The following is an 18875-nucleotide window of genomic DNA, read 5'->3' on the forward strand; positions in this document are numbered from 1 at the left end:
CAAACAAAAACCAAAAAAGTCCCACTGTGATTTAATCTAAAACCCATCTGTGGATAAAATGGTTCCCTAGTTAGTGAAAGTGTTAGTCACTCAGTTGTGTATTACTCTTTGCAACCCCATGGACTGTATGCTGCCAGGCTCCTCTGTCCATGGGATTCTCCAGGCAAGAACACTGGGGTGGGTTGCCATTCCCTTTTCCAGGGGATTTTCCTGACCCAGGGATTGAACCCAGGTTTCCTGCATTACAGGCAGATTCTTTACCATCTGAGCCACCAGGGAAGCCCTAGTTATTTACCACTAAGTATCTCATGCTGTGTAGGGAGCAGGGGTAGGTTTGAAACAGTTTTTTTCCTACACAATGAAAGGTAATACATAGATTGTGAAACACTAGGATCCTTTGGTGTTTTATTTATATACTTACTTATTTTTGCATTGCCAGAAACTTTAATTTTTAAGTTAATTTTATATTTTAATTACACAAACCAATTCTGAGTAAACACTAATATCTTTCACAGACTGTACCTACATCACAAAGTTAATTTCTAGAGAAATCTATTAAAATATAAAATCTTTTAGGAATAAAGATATTAACACAGCAAAGAAAAAATGAAGTATTAAAGTTTCTCATAAGAAATTTCACAAATCATACAATAAAGTATCAGACTAATCACATCAATTAAAAATAGTTACATTTTAGACTTACATACCCACATATTCTTTTTCTGTTTAGAGCATCAACCTCATTGTACTTACAAAATAAGAAGGGGAAGAAAGACATTAAATGTAAGAAGGTCTAGAGAGAACATTCATGCCAACAGTCATTGCTGTGTTAAGGGTTTGAAAATGCCAATATTCTCCTTATTCATCTCAAGCAGGGCTTTACAAGTGTTCAGCAGCAGTCCACCAGAAAGGAGGCCTTAGTGGGGGTTTCAAGACATTCTTGCTCACTGAAACTAAAGAACACCTTGCCCCTTCCTTACCATGCCCAAGAAAGACTTGCCAAACCACAGCCCTGGGGCAAAGTTTCTTTACTTTAGGAGCACATCTAGATGTGATGCATGTAGTCTTTTCTATGTCAGATAATACATGGTCATTTAACCTGTTAAGAAATGAAATTATGTACATATAGCTTCCTTTAACCTAAGTGTAAGTAACTGCTCCAATCATGAGTTCCAAGGAGGGACATGAAATATCAGTGGGGGCGCAGGGGGTGGGGGAAATAAAGGACTGCTTTTACTTTCAGTGTTTCAGTTCCTTGAATGTGTATTTATGATTCTACCTGGAGTGTCAAGCTTGTGAGCCATTTTCCCTTCTTTCCTGTTTTCCATTTCCCCTATTTGGCATCACTACATAAAAGCACAAGTGAGCTTTGAAAGAAAACAGAGAAGCCCACACTGCCTAGAGGAGTCTTGGACTCCTGGAGCTTCTGGAGAGCTCACAATGAGATGTAACAAGAAGAGAAAACTCCAGAGCTGTGACAATGTTCGCTTTCCAGGATCAGGATGAACCACAGTGCATACATTTAATGTGACCAGAAGATCTTGTGCTCACAATAAAAGAAAAATTGAAATGCAAAGTTAATGAGAATGACCACTTGGAACAGGCTAGCTGCAGGCAGGGAAAACAACCAACAGCCACCCACCCTCACTCCCTTCTCCCTCTGAGCAGGGCAGTGTTCGTTCTGTGCTCTCCCCCAGAACTGCCCCAGACACCTGTGTGATGCGAATGGCCACTTGGAACACTCAGTTCTTGCAATGGCCAAAGACAAAGCAATGAGGACCCAAGAGGAAGCTGAAATGGTTACCCAAAAGCCTAAACACTATTTATTCCATCAATACTTTTCATGAAAAACACAAGCTTAGGACCTGGGATGAAGCACCATCCACAGTAAAGTATTAGCCACTCAGTCATGTCTGACTCTCTGTGACCCAATGGACTGTAGCCATCCTTTGTTCACTGAATTCTCCAGGCAAGAATACTGGAGTGGGTTGCCATTTCCTTCTCCAGGGGATCTTCCTGACCCAGGGGTTGAACTCAGGTCTCCCGCATTGCAGGCAGATTCTTTACCATTTGAGCCACCAGGGAAGCCCAACATCCATAGTACATACATGGGAAGTTAAAGGAGAGTTTCAGAGACGCACCCTAGTATTAAATACCAGACACCAGCCATGGCAGAGCATTCTGTTGTAGTTGTTGAGGGATAAGATGGCTATTTTATCACTTTTTGATTCAAACTTCCCTTTTCCCTGAAATGACCTGAGGATATTTCCAGGATGAAGAAGAAAACTATGCCTCTGTGGTGCTGATCTCCTTATTTTGGAATTGCTCCTGCAATCCCTGGCTTCCTGCCTCCTTAACCTAGGAATTCATTCCCAGAGACCACATCCCTTCTAACGGACCTGGGGACAGGAGGATTGTCTGAGACCCTCTAGACTACATTTCTGCTGACCTCACGGAATTCCTCAAATCACTCTTTTGAAAATAAAGCAGGTGTAAACCTCAGGACAAGCCTCCCCCTACCGCCCCAGCCCACAAAGCTTCCCGGGAAGAGGTAGTCATGCAGCAAATGAGCACCCCCACCCCCAGCGTGCATCCCACCTCCTCGCCCACTCTGACACACCGCTGCGCAGGGATCACACAGTCAGAGAGCAAATGCACACCCGATACTAAGGAAGAGAAAGGGAAGAGGAGAAGCAAAGCGGAGAACCACCCAGAGAGAGGAAGACACAGAGACAGAAAGAGAACCAACAGCAAAGGAAGCAGGAGAGGGACAGAAGCAGGGCGGAGAGCGAGAGGCCGACGGAGGGCTGGGAGAGCGGAAGCGGGAAGAATTGATGGGTTGGGGTCCAACAGGCAGAGGAAGAATGAGTGAGAGGCCAAGAAGAAGAGGAGAGGAGGGTAGAGGAGAGCGGGAGAGGTGGGGAAAAAAAGGGCTGGAGAGGGAGATGTTCCAAGGAAGGGAGGGGGAAAAAAGACAGCTGGAAAGCCTTGGGACATTATATCCATTCCTTCTGCCTCCCAGTGCAACCCCACCTCTGCGGAGACCATCTGCAGGCAGGGTTCTCATGCCCCATTTTTGTGTCCACACAGCCCTTTCCAAGGCAGCTGCTTCCAGAACCCTAGCACCCCACTCCCCAATCACGCCTCTCTTCCAGCATCTTCACACAAGATGCAGGTGCCAATTGGACCTTTAGTGTCCTCCCCGTATGCAAACCTAGAGAAGGAAATGGCAACCCACTTCAGTCTTTTTGCTTGGGAAATCCCTGGACAGAGGAGACTGGCAGGCTACAGTCCACAGGGCTGTAAAGAGTCAGACATGACTTAGCAACTAAACAGCTGAATGCCAAGACAGAATTTTAGGAGCAGTCTCCACGAGTTCTTAGCAGTTCAGTCTCCACAAGTTCCACTCAGCTCTTAGCAATCCGAGTGATGTTTCCTGCGGGAACACAGGGGCTTCTGGGCACAAATGTAATGGGGTGGCTCTGATTAGCTTTGTCTGGAAGGGAAATGTCAAGGGGAAGGTTAGCACTCTCCCCAAGGGTGCTGAGGATGGTGGATAGGTGTGGTCTAGCAACCCCCAGGGTGGACTGGTCTGACCAGATGATCTATCTAAGCACTAAAGCAGGTGAAGACCTGTCAACAGGAAAAACTCTTTGAGTTGAAAATGATGATAAGATTGTTCCCCAACCTTCTCCTGGGAGGCTCAGCCTGCTAATTCCTGTTAGAAGGCCCTGCTTCTTGAGCCATTTGGGGGAAGAAGCCAGAGATTCACGGATCATCTAACTGAATCCTCCCCATTCTTCAAGGCTCAACTCAAAACTGACTTCTTTCAAGCCTGGTATAACTTTCATGGGACCTTTTTTCTCCTGTGAATTCAGTGCAACCCATATATTGATTGCTCCATGCTTAATACTGACCATGGTTATATTTTTCTATAAACATTTTACTTGTTAGATTTACCTACCCAGCCAGACTGCATGCTTTCCAGGGCAGCAGTGCTTCATGGAAAGAGCCCATGGGCTTTGGAGTCAAAGAGACCTGGACCCATAGTCCTTATTGAGGTGAGGAGTTCCTAACATCCTGAGGTTTGGGGGAAGCCACAGGAGCTTTGTGGGGCAAGGGCACTATCTGTCAGGTAGCTTCTGCCTGGGATTGGGTCCTCCCACCCACGGTCCTGGGGGTCAGCGGTGGCCTGGAGCCCATGGAGCAGAGTCAGGGAAAGCCTCACAGCCCCCAGCCGTGCAGCACATTCCTTCTCCTCATGTGTTGTGACAGGTTAAGATTACTGGCAAACGCACAGTGACGGCATCCTGTCTGTCTCAGAAACTGAAGCCGCCTTCATCTCATTCGTGCCCTGATTTTCTCCTCCTTGTCATTCCCTTTCCCTTCACCACAGTGCTGACATGAAGGCATGTGTGCTAAATCACTTCAGTTGTGTCCAATTCTTTGTGACTCTATGGACTATAGCCCACCAGGCTCCTCTGTAGGCAAGAATACTGGAGTGGGTTGCCATGCTCTCCTCCAGGGGATCTTCATGACCAAGGGATCAAACCTGAGCCTCTTACATCTGCACTGGCAGGCTGGTTCCCTGTCACTAGCACCGCTGACATGAAAGGACACACCAATTCTCTAGGACTCCCTGCAGAAAACTACCATTTTCTTGTCCCTGGTTTGGAAACCATCACATACACTGGAACTGAAATAAACTTAGGTCAGCACAACTTCCAAACAAACTGTTTCATTAGCAAAATTCTCACCAGACTTATTTGTTTAATTTTAAATAACAGTAATGTCCTTTTTGCACATACACACACACACACACACACATATATATTTTTAAGTGCCTTCTTGCTTCTTGGAAGGTCATAACAGTAAGTATCCTTCTAGAGGACAACTGAATAGCTGCCTAGTCTTTGATTATACAGGTACATCATAGCTTGCCTAACCAAAACACACTGTCAAAAATTTCTGCTTGAGGGCTTTCCTGGTGCCTTAGTGGTAAAGAATCTGCCTCCCAGTGCAGGAGACATGGGTTTGATCCAGGAAGGTCCCACATGCCTCAGGGCAACTAAGCTCATGAAGCACAACTACTGAGCCTGTGCTCTGCAACAAGAGAATCCACTGCAATGAGAAGTCCGTACACCACAACTAGAGAGTAGCCCCCGCTCTCTGCAACCACAGAAAAGCCACTGTAGCAATGAAGACCTAGTGTCACCAAAAATAAATACATAAAATTACTTTCAAAAAAATTTCTGCTCAAGATATATATAATGAGTATTTTAAATGACTCTTACACACACATAATTATTTCCATAGCATAAAATCTGAATCTGGCATTGATTGGCCAAAAACACTTTTATAGTTTTTGATGCTTATTGTTTTATAAAAATCCAGGAATGTCCCACTATTTTACATGACCACTAGTGGATTTGAACATTTCTAGTTCCCTCTGATCTCAGGAAATGAGTCCTCACACTGTCTTTTGATGGTGGTGGTGGTTAATGGTAGTGCCTTTATGTTGCTTTTAACTTTTGAAGAAATTTTTTTGGTCCTCACTGATAGCATCCCATATATACCAAGGGAACCAGAGACTAAGTTCTTAACTGAAGAGAGGACAAGAGGACACTCCTGCTGGCCATCTGTGCATATCTTCTAAAAACAAGGCCCTCAGCCAGAGTTCAGGGCCTGGCCCACGGCCCCCGAATACAGCTGCAAACACAAATCTTCAATGCCTGCAAACCGGGATCTAGCCTGCTGTCTGCTTCAATGCACACTTGCCAAGTAAATGAGGAGCTATTTGTTTATTATAGTCACAGCTTCTCCAAAATACAAGGAAAATAATTAGAAATAGGGAAGTTTCTGGAGTGAAGAATGTTTACTACCAACAAAAACAAAAAACAAAAACCCAATCATCTGCCTTATTTTTCTAACGGTTTAGCTTTTCCAAACCTGAGATTTCCCTCACCAGATAAACAAAGGAAAGATATTTACATTAACAGTATGAGGGGAGGAAGCACTTGCTGCGTCATGCTAACATCTACCACAAAACAGAAACCTACTGCAAGATGCATCAGACAAGGACAAAAGTCTCTGGAGAACAGATCCGGACAGCGTAGCCATGTAACTATGTAGCTTACAGCCGTGTAGCTTGGACCGTGTCAGCATCTCCATTACCCAAATCCTATAATCCATAAATAATAATTAAGGTGTCCCTCTCTCACTCTAGGAAAATAACTTGAAAATTACGCTGCACACTTAGATGTGGGGGAGCTCTGCCACCAGTGATGTTAATCAGCTTGGAATCCACAGAGGACTCCCTACATCCCCAACCCATTTTTCTGACTTCATCTGAATTTTAGTACCTTCATTGCATTGTTGAGTTTTTAGGGGGAAAAACTCTCTGTTAAGAGTTTTAGAATCATAAACATCAGAGTTAAAAAGATGCTACAAATCATCTATACCTTCTAATTTTAGAAATAAAGACACTGTACCTCAGAGATGTTAGAAATGGCAGAACCCAAGACTGTGGAAATCATGACTTAACTCCATCTCCTCTGAAATCTTATTATAGCTTTGTTTTTCTATTATTTATATATAGCTGTCTTTTATTAGAAGAATAGGAAAGTATGAACTATACTGGGCATTTGCTGTTAAGTTGACCTTTGTAGTGTCAATTTATTTTGGGCGAAATTTTATAGAAACAGAGCTAGTTTTTTTCACACACATAGATGTCATTTGGATATTAGGAGCCAACACAGCTGAATCCTGGAGTTGAATGGGTTTTAAGTATTTTCTAGTATAATTACCTTCACATATGAGGTAACCAAAGACCTCAGAAGTTTTAATATATCAGTTCAGTTCAGTCGCTCAGTCGTGTCCCACTCTTTGTGACCCCATGAATCGCAGCACACCAGGGCTCCCTGTCCATCACAAACTCCCGCAGTTTACTCAAACTCATGCCCATCGAGTCAGTGATGCCATCCAGCCATCTCATCCTCTGTCGTCCCCTTCTCCTCCTGCCCCCAATCCCTCCCAGCATCACGGTCTATTTCCAATGAGTCAACTCTTCGCATGAGGTGGCCAAAGTATTGGAGTTTAATGTATAAGGCCACCCAATTAGGGGAGCATGGGGTGGCAGAGAGTTGGCCACCACTGAACACATATCCCAGTGTTACACAAATCCTGGCTCAAGGGTCTTCCTACCGTATCAGGCTGGATTTTCCATATTATAGTCAGGTGCAGCACTGGATATTTTTAATTTATAAACATCTTGGATGTTACAAAATATCAGCTCATGACTCATTCAGTGTCAAGGGCTGTGCACTATGGCCCTCCTATTTTTACTAATTTCAGATTAATTTTTCCTCTCAAAGTCCAGTAGGTCCATTGATTTCAAAATGTAAGACAAAAAGACCACAGCCCTGGTCCCTTACGGTGGAAGACAAACTAAGTGCTGAACAGCCAAGTGATGCTGAGGACATAGACAGCCCCGTCACTAACGATTAGGTGAAACTTGCTCTTCTCTGCTCCTTCCTTCTGCTGCTGGCCACTTGTCAGACTCTTTCTGGCCAGGCTGCACTGACTGAGCCTGCGTTGCTCCCAGCTCATCCATCTGAGGGTGAACACCCTTAAACTAAAGCCTCCTGGACTCCCATCCCTTGGTGATAACAGTGTTAGCATCTTCCTCTGCCCCTATCTGTGAGACTTCAACTAATCCACATCCCTCTTTGAATCTCAGTTTGCTCATGGATAAATGGCAGCATTCACTCTAGCCCTGCAGTCATACAGTCTATGACTTGAGGGATTGTTATGTTGATAACAGTTCAAACCAGTCAATCCTAAAGGAAATCGGTCCTGAATATTCATTGGAAGGACTGATGCTGATGCCGAAATTCCAACACTTTGGCCACCTGATGCAAAGAACTGACCCATTGGAAAATACCCTGATGCTGGGAAAGATTGAAGGTGGCAGGAGAAGGGGACGACAGAGGACGAGATGGCTGGATGGCATCACTGACTCAATGGACATGAGTTTGAGCAAGCTCTGGGAGTTGGTGATGGACAGGGAAGCCTAGCGTGCTGCAGTCCATGGGGTCGCAAAGAGTTGGACACGACTGAGCGACTGAACTGAACCATGTTCGTAAAGGGGAAAGAGGAGGTGAACCCAGGTGGCCTCTTGATATACAGCATTTAAGTCCTGATCCTTCTTTCTCTGCCTCTCTCTAGCCAAGCCAGGCAGCCTGTAGGGGTGGAGTCACATATTTGAGTGGGTGGAAGAATGTTTGAGTGAAAAGAAATGCATGATCCCCAGAAATGACTGGAAGGCCCAGGGAGTGACAGGCAAAAGTCAGAAAAAGCAGAGATGCTCAGGAACAAAGAAGGAATGACTCAGCCTCAAATGAGATAAAACACTCTTAAGGCAAGGCTCAATTCTAGATTTTATCCTTCCAGGTCAAATGTTTGGGAAGTCACATAAATGCTGGAGGAAATGCTGTCAGCAAGTACTTTGATGCTTTATTACACTGACTTGGGGCAGCTCTGTAACAAAGGTTTGCTGTAGTCCACCCAAAGGATGGAGCACACAGTCAACTATTAAAAACCCCTCTGGAAGACTTGTCCAAATGATGCCTCCTCCTGCCCAGCAGTGAGGCGCACATATAAATCTGAAACCACTGACTGCAGTTGAACTTACAGACCTTTCTTTCAAACTGTTACCAAGCTCAAGCAGACACTGTCTACCTCCTCATCCTATGATTCAGATCCCAAGATGGTACAGTTCTACAGGGAACCCTTCACATTTGTGGTCTGTATATTTATTATGACAATTTTCTGGCAGGTATCAAGATCAGGTTTTGAAGAAAGAGCAGCAAAAGGATGAGAAGCAGGGCAGCCTATTCCAAACTGACATAAACACCCATTATGGGCAAAGAGAAGAACACTGAGCTTAAGTGTATGTTACCTATGCTCGCATGAACAACAATAGATGGGGTGATGGCTCTAGTTAGGGTCCCTAGATCTTACACTATTTTTATCAAGATGACAACCTTAAAGAAGTAAAACTACTAACAAAATGTGAGACCCTGTAAGAACAAAAGTCCAGGTTCCAGCACTGGGTGACCTACAGAAATTCTATTTTTAGTCTGGAAAACCTCTAGGATGCAATAAACTCCCTCCCAGGCTCGTTGGGGGCTTGCAGAGAGCTCTGGCACGCCTCAGAATTAATAATAACCTTAATAAAAAGGGGGAGACTCAATCCAAACCCAAAACACTGCTAACCGCAGAGTTCATATATATGACACAAATCTGGAGCATTTCAGAAGGTCTGATGAACTGGATCACCAGTGAGGATAAGACAAGAGTTCCCACCTGTGCTTCCAAGTAGGTCACACTGAATGACTGCTTGTAGCAACAAAATGTTAATGATCTCTCCTCACTCTCAAAACTGGACTGTATTTTTAGTGTTCTCTTTTTTAAAGTCAGCTTTACTGAGGTATAATTTACATAGAATAAGTTTCACCTTTTTAGAGAGTAATTCTGTGGGTTAGAAAAAAACTTATAAAATTTGCGGCCACCATCACAATCAAGACATAAAAATGGTTTTGTCACCCCAAAATTCCCTTGTGTGCCCCTTTATAATTAACCTCTAACCTTAGCTTCTGATTTTTAAAAAACCAGACTGTATTATTATATAAATTTCAACACTGTTTACACTTCCCCTTAAATATTTACCATATGTCACTGATCCTAAGATCCAACACACACACTCCTAGATTTGAACATTCTCAAATTATGATGTGTCTTATAATCAGTGGCATTTTACCATTTTAACTGAGAAAAAATTTTCTTTTTAGGAGTATATAAAATAAGATGTGCCATAATCTATAGTGCCTTAAAAAAAATCAATGAAGTATAATATTAAGTTTTCACTGAATACTTATAATGTGCTAAGCATCCTACTGGGCATTAAAAGTACAAATATGAACAACATGGACCATAAAGAACTATCACTCAAGAGGAGAGAGAAAAATAATTATAATGTGGTCCTGTCTGTAACACAGGGCTATCCACTCACTGGGACTAAATAAAATTATCCACCCTTCTTTCAGACAAAATTCTGCCCCAGTTCATATTATTTCATGTTCACAGGCAATGAGGAGGGAAGAAGGACCATTCAGTTCCACTCTGCTCATTCCAGGAATGAGTTATGGCCACACCATCTGACAGATCTCCTGGGAACAATCCAGTGATTTCTTCCCTAATTCACTGCTGTGGTAGAGAAGGCTCTTCCCAGGGAGCGACAGCTGCATGCCTTTTACGACCACGTCAAAAGACAAGTCACTCCAAACAACCGCTCAGTCTGGGGGAGGCAGATACTTCGAAGCTTTCACACACATGCCTCAAAGTCCCCAGATTCTCCCCTGGACAAATTTTAAAGCCAAAGGAAAAGAAGAAAAGTTAGCGTCCTTACCTGGTTCTTGAAAGTGCTCTTCATTTGATAGAGTTCTAGACAAGATAAGTATTAATGCTTCCTTAAACTGGTCAAAATGCACCTGAAAATAAACAATTCAAAATAAATTGAAAAAGTTTGCCATAGCCTTAAGGAAGCAAACCCATGTACAAGGTTCCAGAACCATTTGTTAGCATCCTGACAGCCCTGAAGTGAATCCTAGAACCTGTTTTTGTTTCTGCTTCTTCTTTTCTCTAAAGCACTAAAGGGAAAATGGGAAGATCATTTTACACACCAGAGCCACCAACACCAATATCAACATTTGTTCAAGCCTGAGGGGGAAAATTACACAGCAAAATCCTCTTTATAAACTCAGAAGAAGATAGGTTTTGAACTCAGTTCCTTTTATTTTTCTGAACAAGACCAGAAAAGAAAGATGTTAGGTTAGACCCTAGAAAAAAATTTCCAAGTAAATGACCCTTTTAAACAATGTGCCAAAAATGCTTTCATCTCTTAAGATATTCTAAAAGAGAGTAAACTACCTTTCGAGGATGACTTGAAATACAGTCTTGCCTCAGGCAAGTAGATGATATTTATCTCCCAAGGCCCCTAATTCTATAAACAAGTAGAAATCAACAGCATACACAAAGGATAAAAGAACCTTGGGAAGCATTCTCCCGAGTTCTTAAAAACACAATTACCTTGACTGAAGTAGGACGGAACCTGAGTTTTACTTAAGTAAATACTCAGAATTGGTTATTGACGCCTTATCTAATGTTTTGCAAGTACAATCCTGCACCAATATCCTTATCAGTTTCCTTGGCACATAAGGGAGAGTCCCCCTTCTCCTGGTGTGGTCCACAAAGGGAACTGTTGGTATCACTTGGAACTTTCATTATTAAAAAATAAAAAGGGGGAGAGGTTTGTACAATTCTTGAAAAAAAAAAACAAAGTCAGAACTGGTATATTAAAGGAGTAAAATGGTTTTCTTTATAGCCAAGTATATTATTCTATAACTTAAATTCACATGACCTCACCATGGGGCAGAAGTCAGAGATGGTATTTCTTCTTACCATAATTATAGCTTAATAACATGATACCTATTTATACAGAAGCCCATATGTAAATACAAAGTTGATAAATTCATAATGTGTGCTGCTGTGGGTCTCTTTGGGACATCATTACAAAACACTGCCTAGGAGTTTAAACATAGGTGACAGATAAAAACCACTTCTGAATTAAATGTGGAAAAGCAGCAAACCTCATTAGTTATCTAAACAATAAAGGACAACAAATCATATGTCTTATTCATGCAAATCAATGCAAAGGAGAGGAATCCACTGAGATTCATGTGTCATAAAACTGTATATGCTTGCAATTTACCACACTCCCCAAAGTGCATGTGATTTCTCTACCACATTCATTTTGATTACTTGAAACTGCTTTCTAAATCATATTCCTTTAGATCACACAGACTAGAAATCAGCATATTTACGGAGCCAGAGCAGAAGTCTATTAAGGAAGGGCGGGCATCTGCTAAGGAGCCAGTGAAGGATTAAAAGATCATAGAATTATAAACTGTGCTCATTAGGTTTCATAGCTGACAAATCACATAAATACCTGGGAGAGGAAAGAAGGCCAGCTTCTGCCAGTGTCAGAAGGCCAGCTTCTGCCAGCTTCAGGCACTGTGGCATCCAGCTTCAGTTAACCAGGGGCAATACCATCTTCCCAACCAACCAGCTCACAAACATCACAAACCCAAGCCCCTCCTACTCAGGGCACCTCCCACACTGGCATCTACTACTTCCTACCAGGATCATGCCTTCCTCTCAGGGTGGGCAGGAGAAGGGTGAGGAGCGAAGGCTCTATATGCCGGAGCCAGCTGGCCCGAGGTTCTGACTCTGGCTCAGCCACTCGGCCTGCTTCTGTGAAATGGCTCAATTACTAAACATCTCCAAGCTTTCGTCTGCTCCTCTTGAAAAGTGGGGCTATGGAACAACTAATTTTTATGATTCATTCAGCAGATATTTACTGGGCCACTGCTACGTGCCAGGCCCTATCCTAGGCCCCGAAGACAGAGCCTCCATATTCTCAGGAAGGTTACAGGGAGTCAGGCAGGCACTTTGCCAAAAGCATTGCATGTATTTTATGTTATGTATGCTACCACCTCCCTGATAACAGCTTTAGGGAGATAAAATGAGAGTTACATAAAGTGTCTCAAACTTCCTGGGACTTGTGCAGTTCAGTTCAGTCACCTAGTCGTGTCCAACTCTTTGCAACCCCATGGACTGCAGCACACCAGGCTTCCCTGTCCATCACCAACTCCCAGAGCTTACTAGGTACTCAATAAGCGGTAGTAGCCACTCCAATAGGACCAGTAATGGGGTGACTATTTTCACCACTTTCACAGAGAAATGGCCATGTTTTCCAAGCAAAGCGACTGACCGTGAGCGTGACCAGCCAGCCAAGTGCAGGGTGGGGTGAGAGCAGGACACCCGGGAGCCTGCCCCCCCAGGATCTGCGCAGCTGCCCAGCACCAGAAAAGCAGATCTGGTCTGCTGTGTTCGGGGACCCCCACTCCATGATTCTACTCTCTCTCAGGGAATCAGTAGGCATGACCAAAGGAAACTGGAGTCCCTCGTTGCCACAGTTAGTTAATGAGCTGAAGAGAAGGAGGCTCCTGTTTCAAAAGGGTGGTTCCTGCTTTGAGATTTTCACATCCTTTATACCTGACTCTGCGCGCCTCCGCTGGGTTTTCTCAAGGTGGCAGTTTTGATAGAAGTCATTGGAAAGAGCCCTTCAGAATTCTGTCCTAACGTAGTTCAACCCAGTGAGCACTAGCCACACAGATGACTCAGGGGTCTCTGTATCTCAGATTTACTGCCCCAACCCCCACTGCTAAATGGGAAAGAGATTCAGTTACTAGAAAGTTATTTTAATGCAAGTCCTGGGGGCATTATTGTAGGCTCATTCTATCCTGGACATTTAGCCAGCTGACTCTCACAACATCCAGGAGAGACAGGCCCCAATAAGTGTGTTATGAGTTTGTTTGATAGTGTCTCCTAAGACCCTTCTGTTCTCTATGTCTGTCTTTTGCTCCTGTGATTAGATGAATTTTACTGCCCTATCTCAAGGTAGGCATCTTTCCGCTAAATTGAAAGGAGGGAGGCTCAGAGAAGGCGTGTCCTTTCCCAAGGCCGCTGGTCTTCAAGTGACAGAGTCCCAGGAGAACTCGGGCCTTCTGCCTGGACTCATCAAAGTCCAGCTCCCTGCCTGTCCCAGCCCCCGCTTCACTCCTGGTCTGACCTCTCGGGGAGATCCCCCTGTTGCTCCAGGTCACATCCTCAACTTTACACAATGTCACAGGTGTAAAGCCAGACACTGAGGCTTCAGGACACGAAGGCAAGAGTATACATAACCTCTGCCCTCAAGTGGTTTACCAGCTACAGTCCGGATTCTAGAGGGTGGGAGCGGGGACAAGACAAGAGTCAATTAGCAACTACAAGGCTGAAACTGGCAAATGTTTTGAGACACAAAATAATGAAAAGAAAAAATAATTCCACTGTATGTGCGTGATTTTATCTCTCTCTCACAACTTCTTTATCCATGGACATGTAGGTTACTTCCATGCCCTGGCTATTGTAAACAGTGCTGAAGTGAACACTGGGGTACATGTATCTTCTTGAATTATGGTTTTCTCAGAGTATACGCCCAGTGGTGGGATTGCTGGGTCTTATAGTAGTTTTATTCCTAGTTTTTTTTAAGGAATCTCCAGACTGTTCTCCATCATGGCTATTATCAATTTACATCCCCACCAAGAGTGCAGAAGTATTCCCTTTTTATTCAACCATAAAAAGGAACAAATGTGAATCAGTGGAACTGAGGCGGATGAACCTAGAGCCTGTTATACAGAGTGAAGTAAGTCAGAAAGAGAAAAACAAATATCATATATTAACACATACATGTGGAATCTAGAAAAATGGTACTGATGAACCTGTTTGCAGGGCAGGAATAGAGACGCAGATATACAGAACAGACTTGTAGACATAGTTGGGGGGGAAAGAGGCTGGGACAAATTGAGAAAGTAACACCGACATATATACTGTGTAAAACAGCTAGTGGGAAGCTGCTATACAGCACTGGGAGCCCAGACTGGCACTGTGTGATGACCTAGAGGTGTGGATGGAAGGTGAGAGGGAGGCTCAAGAGGAAGGGGATATACGTATAGTTATGACTGAGTCATGTTGCCGTATGGCAGAAACCAACACAACACTGTAAAGCAATTATCCTCCAATTAAAAAAACAAACAAACAAACAATCAGCAGCTCTAAAAAAAAAAAAAAAAGCTGGTAGGGGAACTGATAAAAGAGTATGTCCTAGTAGGCCAACAGGGAAAAGAAGGACAGTTTTTTGACATCTGACTTCTCCAAGATATTCACAGGCAGAGCTTAAAAGTTTCCAAAATGGACTTAGGATGTATTGCATCAGCTACATTTCAGAAGGAAAAAAGTTTATACAAGACTAAATATGATTATTACTTTGGCCACCTCATGCGAAGAGTTGACTCATTGGAAAAGACCTTGATGCTAGGAGGGATTGGGGGCAGGAGGAGACGTGGACGACAGAGGATGAGATGGCTGCATGGCATCACCGACTTGATGGACATGAGTTTGAGTAAACTCTGGGAGTTGGTGATGGACAGGGAGGCCTGGCGTGCTGTGATGCATGGGGTCGCAAAGAGTCGGACACGACTGAGCAACTGAACTGAACTGAAACATGATTATTAACTCAGGGGTTCTTCATAATTCAACATTGTCTATCTGGGTAACCTCTTCTTCCTCCACAAAAAGAACCTACAGATCTAAAACAAATATCTGGCAGGCTGATCAAAACAACTGGAGCAGCTGTAAGTCTTAAATTGATCTTTATTTTCCTTCTTGTGAGGACAGAGACATTGGACCCTCTGCCTTAAACAGCAGTAAATTCCACATCTTTCAATAGAGTTCTCTAATAGAGGCAGGTGAATGCTATTTTTCATTGGTGCTCATGATTACTGATGGGGCAGAAAAGCCCCTCAGGGCACAACTCAGAACCAAAAAAAGTGAATAAACGCCCTCTATTGTGAAGAAATGTGCATCCAAGGGCTCACTCAGTTCAGTCCCTGTAATTTTTAAGTACCATTTTTATCCTCCCAGGGAGCTTTACTATTGTGTCCTGTTAAAATTTAGAAGTCTTCAGAAATAGTCAATGTAATTAAATCTCACATGGTAACCAGCTTTGATAGCCATGCATACCTTGGTAGGTACCCCCTTATTTGAATAATAATTGCTGCTATTCATTTTACAAGCATCCCTGTATCTTGCATGCCTCAAAGGACAGTTTGCAGCAATGGGGAAATTACATGACTGACTAAAAACACACATGACATTCAAACTAAATTAACAGGAAACTAGTCAAGCCTGATATTTTCTGTCATGTGTCACCAATATTTAATAGAAATTTACTTCATCTTTCTTCCTCTCCAAATTTCATAGGAATGCTTTTTGAGAAACACAATTTGCCTCTCTGAGAAAAAGAATTTAAGCATGGCATAACAAACAGATGCTATTTCAAACCACACACACAAAACCCTGCAACAGGAAACAGAATGAGGAACTTAAATTGCATAAAATCATCTCGTGCAATCATGGAGATCAGATGCACACAGGCTTCCCCATGTGAGCAGGCAGCACTTCAAACAGACCCAAGATGAGAGGGCTTAAGCCAGCATTCAACATAGTGCACTTATTAGACCAAAGGCCTATGTAACTCTCATCACACTTAGGAGGTTTGCATCTATTAATACAAGGAGAAATCAAAGAAAGGAGTTTCAAAACATTAAGTGTTAGCTGAAATGGGTATAGAAATATGGACTCACCAGAAGGTTGATGTAGAGGAAAAAACCACTGACAGCATTATGCAAAAAGAAATGACACAGAAGAACAAAGAGACCTGGTTTCGTAACGAAAGATTCAGTTACCAAATATTTTCTTCTAAATACAACACTTGGGCTACTGCAGCTTAAAAGTCATTTACTGAAAACAATGTGGAGAGAGGCCAAGGCCATTTTAAAAGGTGGGTTTGTAAAACCTAAAGCAACCATATAGTTTTACTCCAAGACAGTTCCAAGGAGTTCTGCCTACAGATGGAAATAGATACAAACCACCACCACTCGAGAGAGTTGCTAGCGATTCCACTCTCCACTTGAATGAGCTTTCTCAGAAAACCATTCCTGGGAAGTCATCATATATCAAAAACCTACGGGATAGAGGAGGGGAGTGTACAGAGAGACATAGGACACAGTAGTTACCTCCTTGCCTGGCTCCAAAATAAGCTTCTGACACATCAATCTAAGTCAACTTCATCACAATCTAATAAGGAGGATATTACTTTTTCCATTATACAGATGAAGAAACTGAGGCTCAAAGTATTTAAGACAACGGGTATACGTGGCTAAAGAGCAGCAGGAATCAGTACCTGAATTCAGGTCTGATTCAAAGACTGCTTCTACAGCATATGGTCTCCATGTGGTGGGTGTGAGGGTGAGGGGTGGGAGGTGGAGGGTTGAGAGGTGGAAGGTGGGGGGTGAGGGATGGGAGGTTGGGGGTGAGGGCGAGTTGCAGGGGATAGAGAATGAGACCCATATTTGTATATGTGGAGTCTGAGGAGAGATGCATTCAAACTCAGGGACTGGAAAATCTGGGTTCCCATCCCAGGACTGCTTAAAATGAGTTGCCTAACCTTGGACAAGTCATCATCCTTTTTCCATGTTCTGGGCTCTAGGTTTCTCTGTCATATAGATGAACACTGAAGTGTAAAATCTGTGCTGGACACTGAAGAACTTTAAGTCCCCTCCATCCAAACAAGAAGCTACTCATAGAAGTATAAATGGAATACTGTAGAAACCTAATGACCATTCCTGATCATATCACTATTTTCTCTGGTGAGACTGATGGCCATAACTGAAATAGAGTAGGTAGAAAAGAATAGCTATTTAGCACTTGCTCCTGCCTCTTGTTGAGAGTGGAAGGTCTTTCCAACAGGCTTCCCTTTGCTCTTACTTTATGCCAGATTAATGCTTCGCGAGGGTCACAGTACACAATACCAAAGGCAACTTTGCGGTGAGGTTGATAAGAAAGTATTAATAAAGAAAAGTAGCAAGTCCTATAATCTCTTAATTAGGTCTTCTTGTCTATAAATGTGAATTATAGATCCTTAGGAGTTCAAATCAACCCCAGATGACATGGTTGTAAAGGAATGGAGTGATGGTTTACATAGAGTCACAAGACCAAAAGAGAACCAGAAAATATCCCTCAGAAGTACAAATTATCACCACCAGAAAGTACTGCTGTACTTCTGATCCACTTTTCAAATGGTTAAAGCGTGTATTGTTCTTGTTGTTCAATCACTAAGTTGTGTCTGACTCTTTGCGACCCCATGGACTGCAGCATGCCAAGCTCCTCCATCCTTCACTATCTCCTGGAGTTTGCTCAAATTCATGTCTGTTGAGTCGGTGATGCTATCTAACCATCTCATCCTCTGCTACCCGCAGTGAAAGAAATCTTTAAAAGCTTAATGAAGTGGAAACAAACAAACCAGCAGATCACCATATAAAATTAAACAAGACGTTTATAAAAGAACTCCAAGCACTTGAAAATGAGAAGTGGGAAAACTGGGTAGAATTATATATTTGTACAGTTATCAAATTTTAATACAAAAATTCCAAAGTGCCTTTGATGACCGAAGTCCACATACATTTGGTACTCTTTGGAAACCAGGGGTAAGTTCTGCTACCACACGGTTTGTTCTGATTCTAGAGAGTGTCAAGGATGTGAGACGTTAATTCTTTATCATCCAGATTCATATTAAAGAGGACATCAGGGAAACTCAGGTGGCAGCTTTGTCTTAAAGTTAATATGTTCCATGAGGGAAAGAAAATGTATTTTTAAAACTGGAACTAACTAAAGGCTTCAACAAAAGCAAGGTAAATTATCATCTTTATGTTCTGATTTCTAATAAAGGAGGTAGAGAGGTATGTGGAAACTCTTCATTTAAAAGACAATAAACAGGAAGCACCTACAACTGGAATCAACTGCTTAGATGAAAACTTGGTTTAATAAGTGAGCTAATATGGTTCTCTTTCTTAAATGTTTGTAGCACTTACTCCCAGTACTATTCACCTACCAGGAATGTTACCTAATCAGTCTATAAGTTCCTCAGTATCTTGAGGAATCCCTTGTCTTGGGGTCTGACCCGCCTGACAGGTGCTTACCTGATAACAAAGATACAAGCAGAGCTCTTTTGATAACCTAGTAGGAATCACCTACCAGCAATGTCCTCTTTCCTTTAAACCAGTGATCCACAATCTCTGGGCATTTCAAACACTTAA

The 18875-nt window shown here is 42.8% G+C and overlaps 1 protein-coding gene across 5 annotated transcripts in view; it reads right to left on the bottom strand.

Moving 5' to 3' along the window:
• Positions 1-18875, bottom strand: part of NIN (ninein) — a 100673-nt gene that overhangs the window by 69090 nt on the left and 12708 nt on the right. For all 5 annotated transcript variants that reach the window (XM_043471649.1, XM_043471647.1, XM_043471648.1 and 2 more), the window contains exon 4: positions 10469-10550. In XM_043471649.1, the coding sequence (XP_043327584.1) occupies positions 10469-10550 (82 nt within the window). The remainder of the gene's footprint in view (positions 1-10468; positions 10551-18875) is intronic.

The sequence above is a fragment of the Cervus canadensis genome, chromosome 6 (assembly GCF_019320065.1).
Source record: "Cervus canadensis isolate Bull #8, Minnesota chromosome 6, ASM1932006v1, whole genome shotgun sequence".
NCBI classification, from domain to species: Eukaryota; Metazoa; Chordata; class Mammalia; order Artiodactyla; family Cervidae; genus Cervus; species Cervus canadensis.